Consider the following 18,833-nt stretch of genomic DNA (forward strand, 5'->3'; position numbering starts at 1 on the left):
CTCTCTTCACACACCAACACCAGTGAACTCTATCTCTTCACACACCAACACCAGTGAACTCTCTCTCTCTTCACACACCAACACCAGTGAACTCTCTCTCTCTTCACACACCAACACCAGTGAATTCTGTCTTTCTTCACACACCAACACCAGTGAACTCTCTGTCTTCACACACCAACACCAGTGAACTCTGTCTCTCTTCACACACCAACACCAATGAACTGTCTCTCTTCACAGACCAACACCTGTGAATTCTGTCTCTTCAAACACCAACAACAGTGAACTCTGTCTCTTCACAGACCAACACCAGTGAACTCTCTCTCTTCACAGACCAACACCAGTGAACTCTCTCTCTTCACACACCAACACCAGTGAACTCTGTCTCTCATCAAACACCAACACCAGTGAACTCTGTCTCTCATCACACACCAACACCAATGAACTCTGTCTCTCATCACACACCAACACCAATGAACTCTGTCTCTCATCACACACCAACACCAATGAACTCTGTCTCTCATCACACACCAACACCAATGAACTCTGTCTCTCATCACACACCAACACCAATGAACTCTGTCTCTCATCACACACCAACACCAATGAACTCTGTCTCTCTTCACACACCAACACCAATGAACTCTGTCTCTCATCACACACACCAACACCAATGAACTCTGTCTCTCATCACACACCAACACCAATGAACTCTGTCTCTCTTCACAGACCAACACCAATGAACTCTGTCTTCTAAATACCTAATGCTAGTCTGGTAGATAACCGAATAACTTAAAGCTATGTAGGATTTTCACTCAGACTAGGAGCCAGATAAGTCTATAAACCAGAAATAATCTACCAAACCTGAGTGACCATATTATTTGACCCAATTATCTGAAGTGACGTTCATCGTTCCAAAGGTACAGTCCACATTAGCAAGGCCAAAGTTGAACATACAACCTCGTAGTAACTGGTGTACCAAACCGCGGGGCAAGCTCAGCTGTTCAGCATTGTTCAGAGTTCATCATTCTCACTGTGTTGGACAAACATGCAAGTCATTTGGGTAATAATCCCAAGGACCCCATTTCTGCCTTTGCTTACAAACATTGGTCTTTGCTGACACTTCGATAATCAGAGAGAGAGAGCAGCGGCTGCCGGGGCCTCGGGCCAAACGACCGCCGTAGGAAAAACTGGAGAAGGGAAAGCACCTGGAAGCAGTCCACGTTCTGGTGAGGGGTCACTGAGTTTTGTCTGGAGGCTTTCCCTACTGTAGCTGTTAACAATGCTGCTTTTCCTGTGGGCTAACAGTCAGTCGACACAGCTCCCAGCAGAGTACAAGCACAGGGTTAGAAATTGGGAGACGTGTGGGGAGCAGCTCTGGCACAAAATGGCTGCCTGCCTGCTTATTTCCTAGTTGGTTGCTACTACATAGTAGAGCAAGTAGTGCAAGAGGTGTTCCACACTTCCTCCCAAAGCACAGCAAAGCACTTTCAAACCTGATGTCTGTGGGGGGAACGCAATATAAATACAATTTAGTAACATTATTCTAAGAGCCAAGAGTTGTACTGGGGTTTGTTTGAGTATGACAGCTGCCTGATAAAGTTGTGTTAATCCTGTGAAAGCAGATGATCTAGTTGTAATGGACACACACACACACACACACACACACACACACACACACACACACACACACACACACACACACACACACACACACACACACACACACACACACACACACACACACACACACACACACACACACACACACACACACAGGGACCAGTACTGAGTTTCCTGATGGCTCACTATGGAAACACTGTGTGATCTGGGCATACCAAAACAGGAGCGCTCCCAGAGACCTGCCCTGCCAGATATGATTTCATACCTTATGTAACCCCGAGACAGGGACACAGAAACGTTAGCCCTTCTGTGTGTGTGTGTGTGTGTGTGTGTGTGTGTGTGTGTGTGTGTGTGTGTGTGTGTGTGTGTGTGTGTGTGTGTGTGTGTGTGTGTGTGTGTGTGTGTGTGCGTGCGTGCGTGCGTGCGTGCGTGCGTGCGTGTGTGCGTGCGTGCGAGCGTGCGAGCCTACTAGCCAGCCTACTAACAGTGTGTGCGTGTACGTGTCTGTGGCGTTCTCAGGTAAAACACTTAGAGAGAGAGGACTGTGAGGGTGAAAGGAGGAATGTGTCTCAGTTATTAGGAGTGCTCTAGTCTCAGCCTCTCTTTCTCTCCTCCTTTACTCCTCAACTCCTCTATTCCTCTCTTTCTCTCCTCCTTTACTCCTCTCCTCTCTTTCTCTCCTCCTTTACTCCTCTCCTCTCTTTCTCTCCTCCTTTACTCCTCTCCTCTTTTTCTCTCCTCCTTTACTCCTCTCCTCCTCTCTTTCTCTCCTCCTTTACTCCTCTCCTCCTCTCTTTACTCCTCTCCTCCTCTTTTTCTCTCCTCCTTTACTCCTCAACTCCTCTCTTTCTCTCCTCCTTTACTCCTCTCCTCCTCTTTTTCTCTCCTCCTTTACTCCTCAACTCCTCTCTTTCTCTCCTCCTTTACTCCTCTCCTCTCTTTCTCTCCTCCTTTACTCCTCTCCTCCTCTCTTTCTCTCCTCCTTTACTCATCTCCTCCTCTCTTTCTCTCCTCCTTTACTCCTCAACTCCTCTCTTTCTCTCCTCCTTTACTCCTCTCCTCCTCTCTTTCTCTCCTCCTTTACTCCTCAACTCCTCTCTTTCTCTCCTCCTTTACTCCTCTCCTCCTCTTTCTCTCCTCCTTTACTCCTCTCCTCTCTTTCTCTCCTCCTTTACTCCTCTCCTCCTCTTTCTCTCCTCCTTTACTCCTCTCCTCCTCTTTCTCTCCTCCTTTACTCCTCTCCTCCTCTTTCTCTCCTCCTTTACTCCTCTCCTCCTCTCTTTCTCTCCTCCTTTACTCCTCTCCTCCTCTTTCTCTCCTCCTTTACTCCTCTCCTCCTCTTTCTCTCCTCCTTTACTCCTCTCCTCCTCTCTTTCTCTCCTCCTTTACTTCTCTCCTCCTCTTTCTCTCCTCCTTTACTCCTCTCCTCCTCTCTTTCTCTCCTCCTTTACTCCTCTCCTCCTCTTTCTCTCCTCCTTTACTCCTCTCCTCCTCGTTGTCTCTCCTCCTTTACTCCTCAACTCCTCTCTTTCTCTCCTCCTTTACTCCTCTCTTCCTCTCTTTCTCTCCTCCTTTACTCCTCAACTCCTCTCTCCTCTTTCTCTCCAACTCATTATCAGGAAGGTGTTCATAATGTTTGGTATACTCAGTGTGTTAATTGTGTGTGTGTGCAGGTGGTGACGTTGTGGTACAGAGCCCCAGAGGTGTTGCTCCAGTCCAGCTATGCCACCCCAGTTGACCTGTGGAGTGTGGGCTGTATCTTCGCTGAGATGTTCAGGAGAAGGTGAGTGGTCCTGGTACACACACACACACACACACACACACACACACACACACACACACACACACACACACACACACACACACACACACACACACACACACACACACACTGGGAGACACTGCATATTGACACCAGATAACTAGCTGACACTATCGTTATACCACTGTGTGACACATCAGAACAGCAGTCCAACTGTCCTCCTCATACCACTTTTAAAACAGAGTCCAACTGTCACTCTGTCCTCCTCATACCACTTTTAAAACAGAGTCCAACTGTCACGCTGTCCTCCTCATACCACTTTTAAAACAGAGTCCAACTGTCACACTGTCCTCCTCATACCACTTTTAAAACAGAGTCCAGCTGTCACGCTGTCCTCCTCATACCACTTTTAAAACAGAGTCCAACTGTCACACTGTCCTCCTCATACCACTTTTAAAACAGAGTCCAACTGTCACGCTGTCCTCCTCATACCACTTTTAAAACAGAGTCCAACTGTCACGCTGTCCTCCTCATACCACTTTTAAAACAGAGTCCAGCTGTCACGCTGTCCTCCTCATACCACTTTTAAAACAGAGTCCAGCTGTCACGCTGTCCTCCTCATACCACTTTTAAAACAGAGTCCAGCTGTCACACTGTCCTCCTCATACCACTTTTAAAACAGAGTCCAACTGTCACGCTGTCCTCCTCATACCACTTTTAAAACAGAGTCCAACTGTCACGCTGTCCTCCTCATACCACTTTTAAAACAGAGTCCAGCTGTCACGCTGTCCTCCTCATACCACTTTTAAAACAGAGTCCAGCTGTCACGCTGTCCTCCTCATACCACTTTTAAAACAGAGTCCAACTGTCACGCTGTCCTCCTCATACCACTTTTAAAACAGAGTCCAACTGTCACTCTGTCCTCCTCATACCACTTTTAAAACAGAGTCCAACTGTCACGCTGTCCTCCTCATACCACTTTTAAAACAGAGTCCAACTGTCACACTGTCCTCCTCATACCACTTTTAAAACAGAGTCCAGCTGTCACGCTGTCCTCCTCATACCACTTTTAAAACAGAGTCCAACTGTCACACTCCCCTCACACACATAGCAGCTGTGTTTGAGGTCATTCACCATTTACAGAACACACTACTCTCTCTAACGGTCAACCCGGTGTTTGTATAGATCTCATCAAGAAAGGTCATGTCATCATTTAGCCAACAGCACACAACAACCTGTGTAACATTGATTAGTGGCGGTTCATTCATTGCCTTGTGTATGAGGCTAAATGAAGAGACATATCTCAGAAGTCATCAGAGCCAATGTGTCTGCCTAGTTCTTTTTCCCATTACAACATAGCCAGTGCCTTGTTCACACCAAGACTGCCTGCGCTGTCATGCCTAATGCATCCCAAATGGCACCCTTATCCCTACATAGTGCACTACTTTTGACCAGGGCTCATATGGCTCAGCTCGAAGTAGTGCATTATATAAAGAATAGGATGCCATTGGTTACCCACACATATTGTCATTGGGAAGCCACACATCTGACCACTGGTACAGAAAAACATGGGAACTATTTACAACGTTGATCTGAAGACCTACACTTGCAGGATCGTAATTTGAGCTAGTTTGCTACAGCAGGAAAATAATCCTTCATCAACAAGAAATGTTAATTATTATGTTGATCATAATGAATGGACGTTTTTTTGTAGGGGTTCATACATTTGAAGTTAGGGTGGTAATTACAAACTTTAGAAGCCTTTAAAAAAAGTTGAATTCATTACAAGTTTGCATTTCCTTCTGTGCAGGAAAATTCTCATAAACAAATCAAATAAAATTTTATTTGTCACATACACATGGTTAGCAGATGTTAATGCGAGTGTAGCGAAATGCTTGTGCTTCTAGTTCCGACAATGCAGTAATAACCAACAAGTAATCTAACCTAACAATTCCACAACTACTACCTTATACACACAAGTGTAAAGGGATAAAGAATATGTACATAAAGATATATGAATGAGTGATGGTACAGAACGGCATAGGCAAGATGCAGTAGATGGTATAGTGTACAGTATATACATATGAGATGAGTAATGTAGGGTATGTAAACATAAAGTGGCATAGTTTAAAGTGGCTAGTGGTACATGTATTACATAAAGATGGCAAGATGCAGTAGATGATATAGAGTACAGTATATACATATACATATGAGATGAGTAATGTAGGGTATGTAAACATTATATTAAGTGGCATTGTTTAAAGTGGCTAGTGGTACATTTTTACATAATTTGCATCAATTCCCATTATTAAAGTGGCTGGAGTTGAGTCAGTATGTTGGCAGCGGCCGCTAAATGTTAGTGGTGGCTGTTTAACAGTCTGATGGCCTTGAGATAGAAGCTGTTTTTCAGTCTCTCGGTCCCTGCTTTGATGCACCTGTACTGACCTCGCCTTCTGGATGATAGCGGGGTGAACAGGCAGTGGCTTGGGTGGTTGTTGTCCTTGATGATCTTTATGGCCTTCCTGTGACATCGGGTGGTGTAGGTGTCCTGGAGGGCAGGTAGTTTGCCCCCGGTGATGCGTTGTGCAGACCTCACTACCCTCTGGAGAGCCTTACGGTTGTGGGCGGACCAGTTGCCGTACCAGGCGGTGATACAGCCCGACAGGATGCTCTCGATTGTGCATCTGTAGAAGTTTGTGAGTGCTTTTGGTGACAAGCCGAATTTCTTCAGCCTCCTGAGGTTGAAGAGGCGCTGCTGCGCCTTCTTCACAACGCTGTCTGTGTGGGTGGACCAATTCAGTTTGTCCGTGATGTGTACACCGAGGAACTTAAAACTTTCCACCTTCTCCACTACTGACCCGTCGATGTGGATCGGGGGGTGCTCCCTCTGCTGTTTCCTGAAGTCCACAATCATCTCCTTTGTTTTGTTGACGTTGAGTGTGAGGTTATTTTCCTGACACCACACTCCGAGGGCCCTCACCTCCTCCCTGTAGGCCGTCTCGTCGTTGTTGGTAATCAAGCCTACCACTGTAGTGTCATCCGCAAACTTGATGATTGAGTTGGAGACGTGCATGGCCACACAGTCGTGGGTGAACAGGGAGTACAGGAGAGGGCTCAGAACGCACCCTTGTGGGGCCCCAGTGTTGAGGATCAGCGGGGTGGAGATGTTGTTACCTACCCTCACCACCTGGGGGCGGCCCGTCAGGAAGTCCAGGACCCAGTTGCACAGGGCGGGGTCGAGACCCAGGGTCTCGAGCTTGATGACGAGTTTGGAGGGTACTATGGTGTTAAATGCTGAGCTGTAGTCGATGAACAGCATTCTCACATAGGTATTCCTCTTGTCCAGATGGGTTAGGGCAGTGTGCAGTGTGGTTGCGATTGCGTCGTCTGTGGACCTATTGGGTCGGTAAGCAAATTGGATTGGGTCTAGGGTGTCCGGTAGGGTGGAGGTGATATGGTCCTTGACTAGTCTCTCAAAGCACTTCATGATGACGGAAGTGAGTGCTACGGGGCTGTAGTCGTTTAGCTCAGTTACCTTAGCTTTCTTGGGAACAGGAACAATGGTGGCCCTCTTGAAGCATGTGGGAACAGCAGACTGGGATAAGGATTGATTGAATATGTCCGTAAACACACCAGCCAGCTGGTCTGTGCATGCTCTGAGGACGCGGCTGGGAATGCCGTCTGGGCCTGCAGCCTTGCGAGGGTTAACACGTTTAAATGTTTTACTCACCTCGGCTGCAGTGAAGGAGAGCCCGCAGGTTTTGGTAGCGGGCCGTGTCAGTGGCACTGTATTGTCCTCAAAGCGAGCAAAAAAGTTATTTAGCCTGTCTGGGAGCAAGACATCCTGGTCCGCGACGGGGCTGGTTTTCTTTTTGTAATCCGTGATTGACTGTAGACCCTGCCACATACCTCTTGTGTCTGAGCTGTTGAATTGCGACTCTATTTTGTCTCTGTACTGGGACTTAGCTTGTTTGATTGCCTTGCGGAGAGAATAGCTACACTGTTTGTATTCGGTCATGTTTCCGGTCACCTTGCCCTGGTTAAAAGCAGTGGTTCGCGCTTTCAGTTTCACGCGAATGCTGCCGTCAATCCACGGTTTCTGGTTTGGGAATGTTTTAATCGTTGCTGTGGGTACGACATCGTCAATGCACTTTCTAATGAACTCGCTCACCGAATCAGCATATTCGTCAATGTTGTTGTTGGATGCAATGCGGAACATATTCCAATCCACGTGATCGAAGCAGTCTTGAAGCGTGGAATCAGATTGGTCGGACCAGCGTTGAACAGACCTGAGCGAGGGAGCTTGTTGTTTTAGTTTCTGTTTGTAGGCTGGAAGCAACAAAATGGAGTCGTGGTCAGCTTTTCCGAAAGGAGGGCGGGGGAGGGCCTTATATGCGTCGCGGAAGTTAGTATAACAATGATCCAAGGTTTTACCAGCCAGGGTAGCACAATCGATATGCTGATAGAATTTAGGGAGTTTTGTTTTCAGATTAGCCTTGTTAAAATCCCCAGCTACGATGAATGCAGCCTCAGGGTGTGTGGTTTCCAGTTTACAAAGAGTCAGATAAAGTTTGTTCAGGGCCATCGATGTGTCTGCTTGGGGGGGAATATATACGGCTGTGATTATAATCGAAGAGAATTTCCTTGGTAGATCATGCGGTCGACATTTGATTGTGAGGATTGTGAGGAGTTCTAGATCAGGTGAACAGAATGACTTGAGTTCCTGTATGTTGTTATGATCACACCAAACAAAAGAGTAATCAAATTAAGATCCTTCATCGGTAGTGCAGTGGTTTCATAAGTATTATTTTTTAGGTACGCAAAAATAATAATCTCCTGAAGTTCCTTTTCTTGATTGCATTTTACGTACATACAAGACACAATGTGATGGTAAGGCATCATATATCAAGTTTGAAGAAGTGTAAAGGAATGTTACATGACAAATCGAACTGCTGTATGTTTTTCATGGAATATTCGACTTGGGCGTTTCCTCACACATATATAATGTCCTTTTCTGGCACCTGGCAAGATGATTGCGACTGGTGGTATATTTTTTGTCAGTTTGGTTATCAAACCATTAATGAAATTCCACCACAGTGCGCTGTGGTTGCAAGCAACGGAGGATCCAGTTTCTTGATATAGAAATTTGTCAGTTTGTGGTGTAACATACTTCCTCTACTGGAATCCAAGCTGTTAATCAATCCTCCCTCACATCAGAAAAATACATGCGATGATAAATGAATATTTCTCTACTATAGAGTTTGTGTATATGTTACTGTTTTGTGCTTGTGAATGAACATGAGCGGGGTAGGTCACTGGTGTAACAGATAAGCTGTCCCTAGCTCCCAAATGACACCGGCTGTGTCCCAATTCCCAAATGGCACACTATTCAATATATAGTGCACTACTCTTGACCAGAGCCCTATGTGGTCATGTAAAGTAATACACTAAAAAGGAAATAGGATAACATTTGAGACATAGTTACTGTTATGCTAGGGAGCGGTGCCAACAGGGAGGGATCTGTCATTCATTTCTGTCCGTCTGTACAGCGAGACACACGTCTCCCCCTCTCAGTGAGGACGGACACAGGAAGGAGTCTTAGGAGATCAAGGTGTGTGTGCGTGCGTGTGTGTGTGTGTGTGTGTGTGTGTGTGTGTGTGTGTGTGTGTGTGTGTGTGTGTGTGTGTGTGTGTGTGTGTGTGTGTGTGTGTGTGTGTGTGTGTGTGTGTGTGTGTGTGCACTTATGCATGTGGCGTGTGTGTTTGTGTGTTTTGTACAGTATGTGTGTACAGTACACATATTGTGTGTTGATTTCCCTGCTGTAGCCCAATGACACAGATCATGGCTGATTATTCCCCATTGTCCTGGAGAGGATGTGGTGGGCTGGGTTTTCACATAACACTGATGTGATGTCACAGGCTGAGGACGGACGGATGGACAGCTGGGATGGCGGAGAGAGGACAGATCTCTGTCTTGCGATTAAGATATCCTGTCTCTCTCTCCAAGAGCACCCTGGGTGACATTGCAAACCCTGTGGATGTGTCCCAAAATAGGGTTCTGGTCAAAAGTAGTTCACTATATAGTGAATAGGGTGCCATTTGGCACATGACCAATGTTTAATGAAGTAGGGAATTGTCATGGTCATTGAAGGGGTACTCAGGGAAAGTTTTGGTTGTCCACACCAAGCCTATAGTTGTAATCATATCCATAGCAATTCATTTCAATGGGACTCTCTGACTTCATCACTTACAGTGTATCTGACCATAGATTGATCATAGATGGACCATAGATTGATGACCACTTGAGATCCCTGTGGTCTTTCCCTGGCATTAGCCAGGAGAATGTGACCATGGCTATACAGCTCCCTTAATCTCTCTCTCTTTCTCTCTGTCTCTGTCTCTCTTTCTCTCTATCTCTCTCCCTCTCTGTCTCTCTCTCTCTGTGTCTCTCTTTGTCTCTGTCTCTATCTCTGTCTCTCTGTCTCTTTCTCTCTCTGTCTCTGTCTCTCTCTGTCTCTCTCTGTCTCTATCTCTGTCGCTCTATGTCTCTCTGTCTCTGTCTCTCTGTCTCTTCTTATGCATCGTTTCATTGTAATGGTAAGAGGGATCCTCTATGTACGTATGAATGTTAGAAGTGTTGCTCTAACAGCCGTGTGTGTGTGTGTGTGTGTGTGTGTGTGTGTGTGTGTGTGTGTGTGTGTGTGTGTGTGTGTGTGTGTGTGTGTGTGTGTGTGTGTGTGTGTGTGTGTGTGTGTGTGTGTGTGTGTGTGTGTGTGTGTGTATTTGTGTGTGTGTGTGTGTGTGTGTGTGTGTGTGTGTGTGTGTGTGTGTGTGTGTGTGTGTGTGTGTGTGTGTGTGTGTGTGTGTGTGTGTGTGTGTGTGTTGTTGTTTGAAGCCCAGGGTTGTGGTCAGGGGGGTTATGAAGGCACCATGAAAAAACATGATCCATTTTATGACCTGGGGGGGAAAAAATACTATAATTATAATATATGCACAAACTGCTCCGAACTGTTTCGGATGGGAAGCATGCGGACGCCTTTAAAGAACTATGGATGCCCACATCTCACTATACTAACACACCTAATGATGTCCACATCTCACTATACTAACACACCTAATGATGTCCACATCTCACTATACTAACACACCTAATGATGTCCACATCTCACTATACTAACACACCTAATGATGTCCACATCTCACTATACTAACACACCTAATGATGTCCACATCTCACTATACTAACACACCTAATGATGTCCACATCTCACTATACTAACACACCTAATGATGTCCACATCTCACTATACTAACACACCTAATGATGTCCACATCTCACTATACTAACACACCTAATGATGTCCACATCTCACTATACTAACACACCTAATGATGTCCACATCTCACTATACTAACACACCTAATGATGTCCACATCTCACTATACTAACACACCTAATGATGTCCACATCTCACTATACTAACACACCTATGTCTCCTTTCACACCATTCTCCTCACCATCCCAGCAATGACACTCACGCTGGGGTACTAACAACCCTGGAGAACCTTTTTTCAACATTATTTAGATGTTTTTCCTCCTTTATTTTCTAGATGGTTATGTATTTTACATCGATACAACATATTGATAACGCTTCATGCAAAGTTAAAAGTCTTCGAGGCATATTGGTCATCATCACAACTTTTATACAACTGGTAAACAACTTTTATACAACTATTCACAACAACCTTTCCGTAAAAGGCTTGTCTGTACCTGACATTTTTATACATACAGCTCTCCTATTCACATCAAGATGATCCATTCACATTCTGATCCCATAGTCAGATCTCACATTCTGATTCCATAGTCAGATCACACATTCTGATCCCATAGTCAGATCACACATTCTGATCCCATAGTCAGATCACACATTCTGATCCAATAGTCAGATCCCACATTCTGATCCCATAGTCAGATCCCACATTCTGATCCCATAGTCAGATCCCACATTCTGATCCCATAGTCAGATCACACATTCTGATCCCATAGTCAGATCACACATTCTGATCCCATAGTCAGACCACACATTCTGATCCCATAGTCAGATCACACATTCTGATTCCATAGTCAGATCACACATTCTGATCCCATAGTCAGACCACACATTCTAATCCCATAGTCAGATCACACATTCTGATCCCATAGTCAGATCACACATTCTGATCCCATAGTCAGATCCCACATTCTGATCCCATAGTCAGATCCCACATTCTGATCCCATAGTCAGATCACACATTCTGATCCCATAGTCAGACCACACATTCTGATCCCATAGTCAGATCCCACATTCTGATCCCATAGTCAGATCACACATTCTGATCCCATAGTCAGATCACACATTCTGATCACATAGTCAGATCACACATTCTGATTCCATAGTCAGACCACACATTCTGATTCCATAGTCAGATCCCACATTCTGATCCCATAGTCAGATCCCACATTCTGATCCCATAGTCAGACCACACATTCTGATCCCATAGTCAGACCACACATTCTGATCCCATAGTCAGATCCCACATTCTGATCCCATAGTCAGATCACACATTCTGATCCCATAGTCAGATCCCACATTCTGATCACATAGTCAGATCTGACATCTGATTCCATAGTCAGACCACACATTCTGATTCCATAGTCAGATCCCACATTCTGATCCCATAGTCAGATCCCACATTCTGATCCCATAGTCAGATCACACATTCTGATTCCATAGTCAGATCACACATTCTGATCCCATAGTCAGACCACACATTCTGATCCCATAGTCAGACCACACATTCTGATCCCATAGTCAGATCACACATTCTGATCCCATAGTCAGACCACACATTCTGATCCCATAGTCAGACCACACATTCTGATCCCATAGTCAGATCACACATTCTGATCCCATAGTCAGATCTGACATCTGATCCCATAGTCAGATCGGACATCTGATCCCTAGCCTTGTTAGCGCAGAGAAGAGGGGAACTCTGGATTGTCTGGTCTGTTAGCATCCAGCTGTAAGGAGAGGACAGAGGCAAGGCTAGGTGCATGTGTGTGTGTGCATGTGTTTGTGTATGCGTTAGTGTGTGCGGATAAGACAGGCTAGGTGGGGTCTTGTGAGTCTCCCTTGGACACAATGAGCTATAAAAGCTTGTGTGTTCAGGACCTGGCTCCTGGCCAACTCTGCCTGGAGGTAGAAGGCAGGACCTTTGATGTCTCTGTACAGCACCTGGAGGTAGAAGGAAGGACCTTTGATGTCTCTGTACAGCACCTGGAGGTAGAAGGCAGGACCTTTGATGTCTCTGTACAGCACCTGGAGGTAGAAGGCAGGACCTTTGATGTCTCTGTACAGCACCTGGAGGTAGAAGGCAGGACCTTTGATGTCTCTGTACAGCACCTGGAGGTAGAAGGCAGGACCTTTGATGTCTCTGTACAGCACCTGGAGGTAGAAGGCAGGACCTTTGATGTCTCTGTACAGCACCCCTCGTTCACTTTCTTCTCTCTGACCTGCAGATGATTACGGTGGCTTTTTAAAAGGCCACCTGTTACAGATTAAAGGGCACCTGGGAACAGCCTCTGACTGAGTCAGAGAGAGCAAGAGAGAGAGAAAGAAAGAAATCAATGTACCCAAACAACAAGTGTGCAGATAAAATTGGCAATAAACACACATATTTCTTTCCTCAGGGCAGTGAGGTGAGACAGGGATGGAGCTTGAGCCCCATCCTCTTCAACATTTATATCAATGAATTGGTGAGGGCACTAGAACAGTCTGCAGCACCAGCCCTCACCCTACTAGAATCCGAAGTCAAATGTCTACTGTTTGCAGATTACCTGGTGCTTCTGTCCCCAACCAAGGAGGGCCTATAGCAGCACCTAGATCTTCTGCACAGATTCTGTCAGACCTGGGCCCTGACAGTGAATCTCAGTAAGACACAAATAAGGGTGTTCCAAAAAAGGTCCAGTAGCCAAGAAAAAAATACAAATTTTATCAAGACACTGTGGCCCTAGAGAACACAAAGAATACCTACCTCGGCCTAAACATCAACACCACAGGTAACAGCCACAAGGCTGTGAACGATCTAAGAGACAAGGCAAGAAGGGCCTTCTATGTCATCAAAAGGAACATAAAACTTGACATCCTAATTAGGATCTGGCTAAAAATACTTAAATCTGTTATAGAACCCATTGCCCTCCATGGTTGTGAGGTCTGGGGTCCATTCACCAAAAATATATTTGTGAACAATGCAAAACCCCTACCAATGCATGCAGAGTATAATTAGGAATGTACCCACTAGTTAACAAAATCCAGAAAAGAGTAGTTCAATTCTACAACTACCTAAAAGGAAGCGATGCCCACACATTCTACCACGAAGCCCTCACCTACAGAAAGATTAAACTAGAGAAGTCCCCTCAGCTAGCTGGATCTGGGACTCTGTTCATAAATACAAACAGATCCCACAGAGCCCCAGGACAGCAACACAATTAGACCCAACCAAAATATGAGAAAACAAAAAGATAACTGTTTGACATACTGGAAAGAACAGTGACTGACCCCAAATTAAGAAAATCCTTGACTGTACAGACTCAGTGAGCATAGCCTTGCTATTGAGAGAGGCCGCCATAGGCAGACCTGGCTCTCGAGAGACCACTGCCCACAAAATGAGTTGGAAACTGAGTAATTTTCCCACAAATCAAACATTGATAAACTCCATATCTGTGCAATCACTGCAGCAAGATTTGTGGCGCATTGCCATGAGAAAAGGCCAACTAGCAGAGCACAAACAGCATTTTAAATACAACCTATATTTATCTATTCATTTATTTTCCCTTTCATACATCAACTATTTGCACATTGTTACAACACTGTACATAGCCAATAATATTACATTTGAAATGTCTATATTATTTAAAAACTTTTGAGTGTAATGTTTACTGTTGATTTCCATTGTTTATTTCCCTTTTGTTTATTGTTTATTTCACTTGCTTTGGCAATGTCACGTTCCTGACCTGTTTTCTGTTGTTTTGTATGTGTGTGATGGTCAGGGCGTGAGTTTTGGGTGGGCAGTCTATGTTTGCTGTTTCTATGTTGGTTTTGGGTTGCCTGGTATGGCTCTTAATTAGAGGCAGGTGTTTTGCGTTTTCCTCTAATTGAGAGTCATATTAAGGTAGGTTGTTCTCACTGTTTGTTTGTGGGTGATTGTCGCTGTGTCTGTGTCTGTTGCACCACACGGTACTGTCTCGTCTCGGTCGTTCCTGTTCATGTGTTCTTCGTTTCATGTAAGTTCGTAGTTTAGGTCTGTCTAGTTCGTTTTGTTATTTTGTATATTTAGTCAAGTGTATTTCGTGTCTGTCTTCGTCTTACATTAAAGTATTATGTATTCATCACCCGCTGCGCCTTGGTCTACTCACTCACCGAAAGAGAGCCGTTACAGAATCACCCACCAAACCCAGATCAAGCAGCGGGTTAACGGACAGCCACGACAGCAGCAGTGGGAAAAGGAGGATTGGACATGGGAAGAGATCCTGGACGGTAAAGGACCCTGGGCAGAGCCAGTGGAGTGTCGCCGCCCCAAAGCGGAGCTGGAGGCAGCGAAAGCGGAGAGGCGACGTTATGAGGAGGCAGCACGGAAGCAAGGCTGGAGGCCCGTGAGTAACACCCAAAAATTTCTTGGGGGGGGGCTAAAGGGGAGTGTGGCGAAGCCGGGTTGGATACCTGAGCCAACTCCCCGGGCTTGCCGTGGAGTAAGAGGGCGTCGTACTGGTCAGACACCGTGTTATGCGGTAAAGCGCACGGTGTCCCCAGTACGCGTGCTTAGCCCAGTGCGGGCTATTCCACCTTGCCGCACTGGGAGGGCTAGGTTGGGCATCGAGCCGAGTGCCATGAAGCCGGCCCAACGTATCTGGTCTCCAGTACGTCTCCTCGGGCCGGCGTACATGGCACCAGCCTTACAGGTGGTGTCCCCGGTTCGCCTGCATAGCCCAGTGCGGGCTATTCCACCTCGCCGCACTGGCAGGGCTACGGGGACCATTCAACCTGGTAAGGTTGGGGAGGCTCGGTGCTCAAGAGCACGTGTCCTCCTTCACGGTCCGGTATATCCGGCGCCACCTTCCCGCCCCAGCCTAGTACCACCAGTGCCGACACCACGCACCAGGCTTCCAGTGCATCTCCAGAGCCCTGTTCCTCCTCCACGCACTCTCCCTATGGTGCGTGTCTCCAGCCCAGTGCCTCCAGTTCCGGTACCGCGCACCAGGCTGTCTCTCCGTCTCCTCCCTACAGAACTGCCCGTCTGCCCAGCGGCGCCTGAACTGCCCGTCTGCCCAGAGGCGCCTGAACTGCCCGTCTGCCCAGAGGCGCCTGAACTGCCCGTCTGCCCAGAGGCGCCTGAACTGCCCGTCTGCCCAGAGGCGCCTGAACTGCCCGTCTGCCCAGAGGCGCCTGAACTGCCCGTCTGCCCAGAGGCGCCTGAACTGCCCGTCTGCCCAGAGGCGCCTGAACTGCCCGTCTGCCCAGAGGCGCCTGAACTGCCCGTCTGCCCAGAGGCGCCTGAACTGCCCGTCTGCCCAGAGGCGCCTGAACTGCCCGTCTGCCCAGAGGCGCCTGAACTGCCCGTCTGCCCAGAGGCGCCTGAACTGCCCGTCTGCCCAGAGGCGCCTGAACTGCCCGTCTGCCCAGAGGCGCCTGAACTGCCCGTCTGCCCAGAGGCGCCTGAACTGCCCGTCTGCCCAGAGGCGCCTGAACTGCCCGTCTGCCCAGAGGCGCCTGAACTGCCCGTCTGCCCAGAGGCGCCTGAACTGCCCGTCTGCCCAGAGGCGCCTGAACTGCCCGTCTGCCCAGAGGCGCCTGAACTGCCCGTCTGCCCAGAGGCGCCTGAACTGCCCGTCTGCCCAGAGGCGCCTGAACTGCCCGTCTGCCCAGAGGCGCCTGAACTGCCCGTCTGCCCAGAGGCGCCTGAACTGCCCGTCTGCCCAGAGGCGCCTGAACTGCCCGTCTGCCCAGAGGCGCCTGAACTGCCCGTCTGCCCAGAGGCGCCTGAACTGCCCGTCTGCCCAGAGGCGCCTGAACTGCCCGTCTGCCCAGAGGCGCCTGAACTGCCCGTCTGCCCAGAGGCGCCTGAACTGCCCGTCTGCCCAGAGGCGCCTGAACTGCCCGTCTGCCCAGAGGCGCCTGAACTGCCCGTCTGCCCAGAGGCGCCTGAACTGCCCGTCTGCCCAGAGGCGCCTGAACTGCCCGTCTGCCCAGAGGCGCCTGAACTGCCCGTCTGCCCAGAGGCGCCTGAACTGCCCGTCTGCCCAGAGGCGCCTGAACTGCCCGTCTGCCCAGAGGCGCCTGAACTGCCCGTCTGCCCAGAGGCGCCTGAACTGCCCGTCTGCCCAGAGGCGCCTGAACTGCCCGTCTGCCCAGAGGCGCCTGAACTGCCCGTCTGCCCAGAGGCGCCTGAACTGCCCGTCTGCCCAGAGGCGCCTGAACTGCCCGTCTGCCCAGAGGCGCCTGAACTGCCCGTCTGCCCAGAGGCGCCTGAACTGCCCGTCTGCCCAGAGGCGCCTGAACTGCCCGTCTGCCCAGAGGCGCCTGAACTGCCCGTCTGCCCAGAGGCGCCTGAACTGCCCGTCTGCCCAGAGGCGCCTGAACTGCCCGTCTGCCCAGAGGCGCCTGAACTGCCCGTCTGCCCAGAGGCGCCTGAACTGCCCGTCTGCCCAGAGGCGCCTGAACTGCCCGTCTGCCCAGAGGCGCCTGAACTGCCCGTCTGCCCAGAGGCGCCTGAACTGCCCGTCTGCCCAGAGGCGCCTGAACTGCCCGTCTGCCCAGAGGCGCCTGAACTGCCCGTCTGCCCAGAGGCGCCTGAACTGCCCGTCTGCCCAGAGGCGCCTGAACTGCCCGTCTGCCCAGAGGCGCCTGAACTGCCCGTCTGCCCAGAGGCGCCTGAACTGCCCGTCTGCCCAGAGGCGCCTGAACTGCCCGTCTGCCCAGCGGCGCGTCTGCCATGAGCCTGCAGAGCCGCCCGTCTGCCAAGAGCCTACAGAGCCGCCCGTCTGCCAAGAGCCTACAGAGCCGTCCGCCAGACCGGATCAGCCAGAGCCTTCCGCCAGACCGGATCAGCCAGAGCCTTCCGCCAGACCGGATCAGCCAGAGCCTTCCGCCAGACCGGATCAGCCAGAGCCTTCCGCCAGACCGGATCAGCCAGAGCCTTCCGCCAGACCGGATCAGCCAGAGTCCCTCAGCCCGGAGCTGCTGCCCCTTATCCCGGAGCTGCTGCCCCTTATCCCGATGCTGCCCCTTCATCTAGGTGGGTTTAGTTGGAGGGTGGTCATTGGGAGGGGGATACAGAAGCGGGGAGTGACTATGGTGGTGTGGGGACAGCGTCCGGAGCCTGAGCCACCACCGTGGTCAGATGCCCACCCAGACCCTCCCCTGGACTTTGTGCTGGTGCGCCCGGCGTTCGCACCTTGAGGGGGGGGTTCTGTCACGTTCCTGACCTGTTTTCTGTTTTGTATGTGTGTGATGGTCAGGGCGTGAGTTTTGGGTGGGCAGTCTATGTTTGCTGTCTATGTTGGTTTTGGGTTGCCTGGTATGGCTCTTAATTAGAGGCAGGTGTTTTGCGTTTTCCTCTAATTGAGAGTCATATTAAGGTAGGTCGTTCTCACTGTTTGTTTGTGGGTGATTGTCGCTGTGTCTGTGTCTGTTGCACCACACGGTACTGTCTCGTCTCGGTCGTTCCTGTTCATGTGTTCTTCGTTTCATGTAAGTTCGTAGTTTAGGTCTGTCTAGTTCGTTTTGTTATTTTGTATATTTAGTCAAGTGTATTTCGTGTCTGTCTTCGTCTTACATTAAAGTATTATGTATTCATCACCCGCTGCGCCTTGGTCTACTCACTCACCGAAAGAGAGCCGTTACAGGCAATGTAAACATATGTTTATCATGCCAATAAAGCCCTTTGAATTGAATTCAGGGGGAGGCCTCAAGCCCTGTGTTGCATGAATGCTCATTGCTGTTTACTGTAAGGGCCAGGGCTGAAGACATACAGTACATGGAAATAACAGGGCAGGTATCATGACATTTGAAGTATTTTCAAAAGAAACATTGGCGATCATTCTGGTATAGTTTGTAGTTTTACTCACATTCACATGACTGGCTCAGACACCAAACACATGATTGCTTAGTTCAGCCCTAAGCTGCTGTAGTGGGGCCCCCCATGATGTGGCAATCTACTGTCATTACCACCTCATTCAGTAGGTGAGAGATTACTCTACTGTAGTAGACAGAAGTACCCTACCATGACTCTACTGTAGTAGACAGATAAGTCCCTTACCATGACTCTACTGTAGTAGACAGAGAAGTACCCTACCATGACTCTACTGTAGTAGACAGAGAAGTACCCTACCATGACTCTACTGTAGTAGACAGAGA

The 18,833-nt window shown here is 48.6% G+C and overlaps 1 protein-coding gene across 2 annotated transcripts in view; it reads left to right on the forward strand.

Annotated features, from left to right (window-relative positions):
- LOC139559302 (cyclin-dependent kinase 6-like) overlaps positions 1-18,833 on the forward strand; it is a 122,110-nt gene that overhangs the window by 70,165 nt on the left and 33,112 nt on the right. For both annotated transcript variants that reach the window (XM_071375175.1, XM_071375176.1), the window contains one exon: positions 3,294-3,403. In XM_071375175.1, coding sequence (XP_071231276.1) covers positions 3,294-3,403 — 110 coding nt within the window. The remainder of the gene's footprint in view (positions 1-3,293; positions 3,404-18,833) is intronic.

This window comes from Salvelinus alpinus, chromosome 29 (genome assembly GCF_045679555.1).
Source record: "Salvelinus alpinus chromosome 29, SLU_Salpinus.1, whole genome shotgun sequence".
Lineage (NCBI taxonomy): Eukaryota > Metazoa > Chordata > Actinopteri > Salmoniformes > Salmonidae > Salvelinus > Salvelinus alpinus.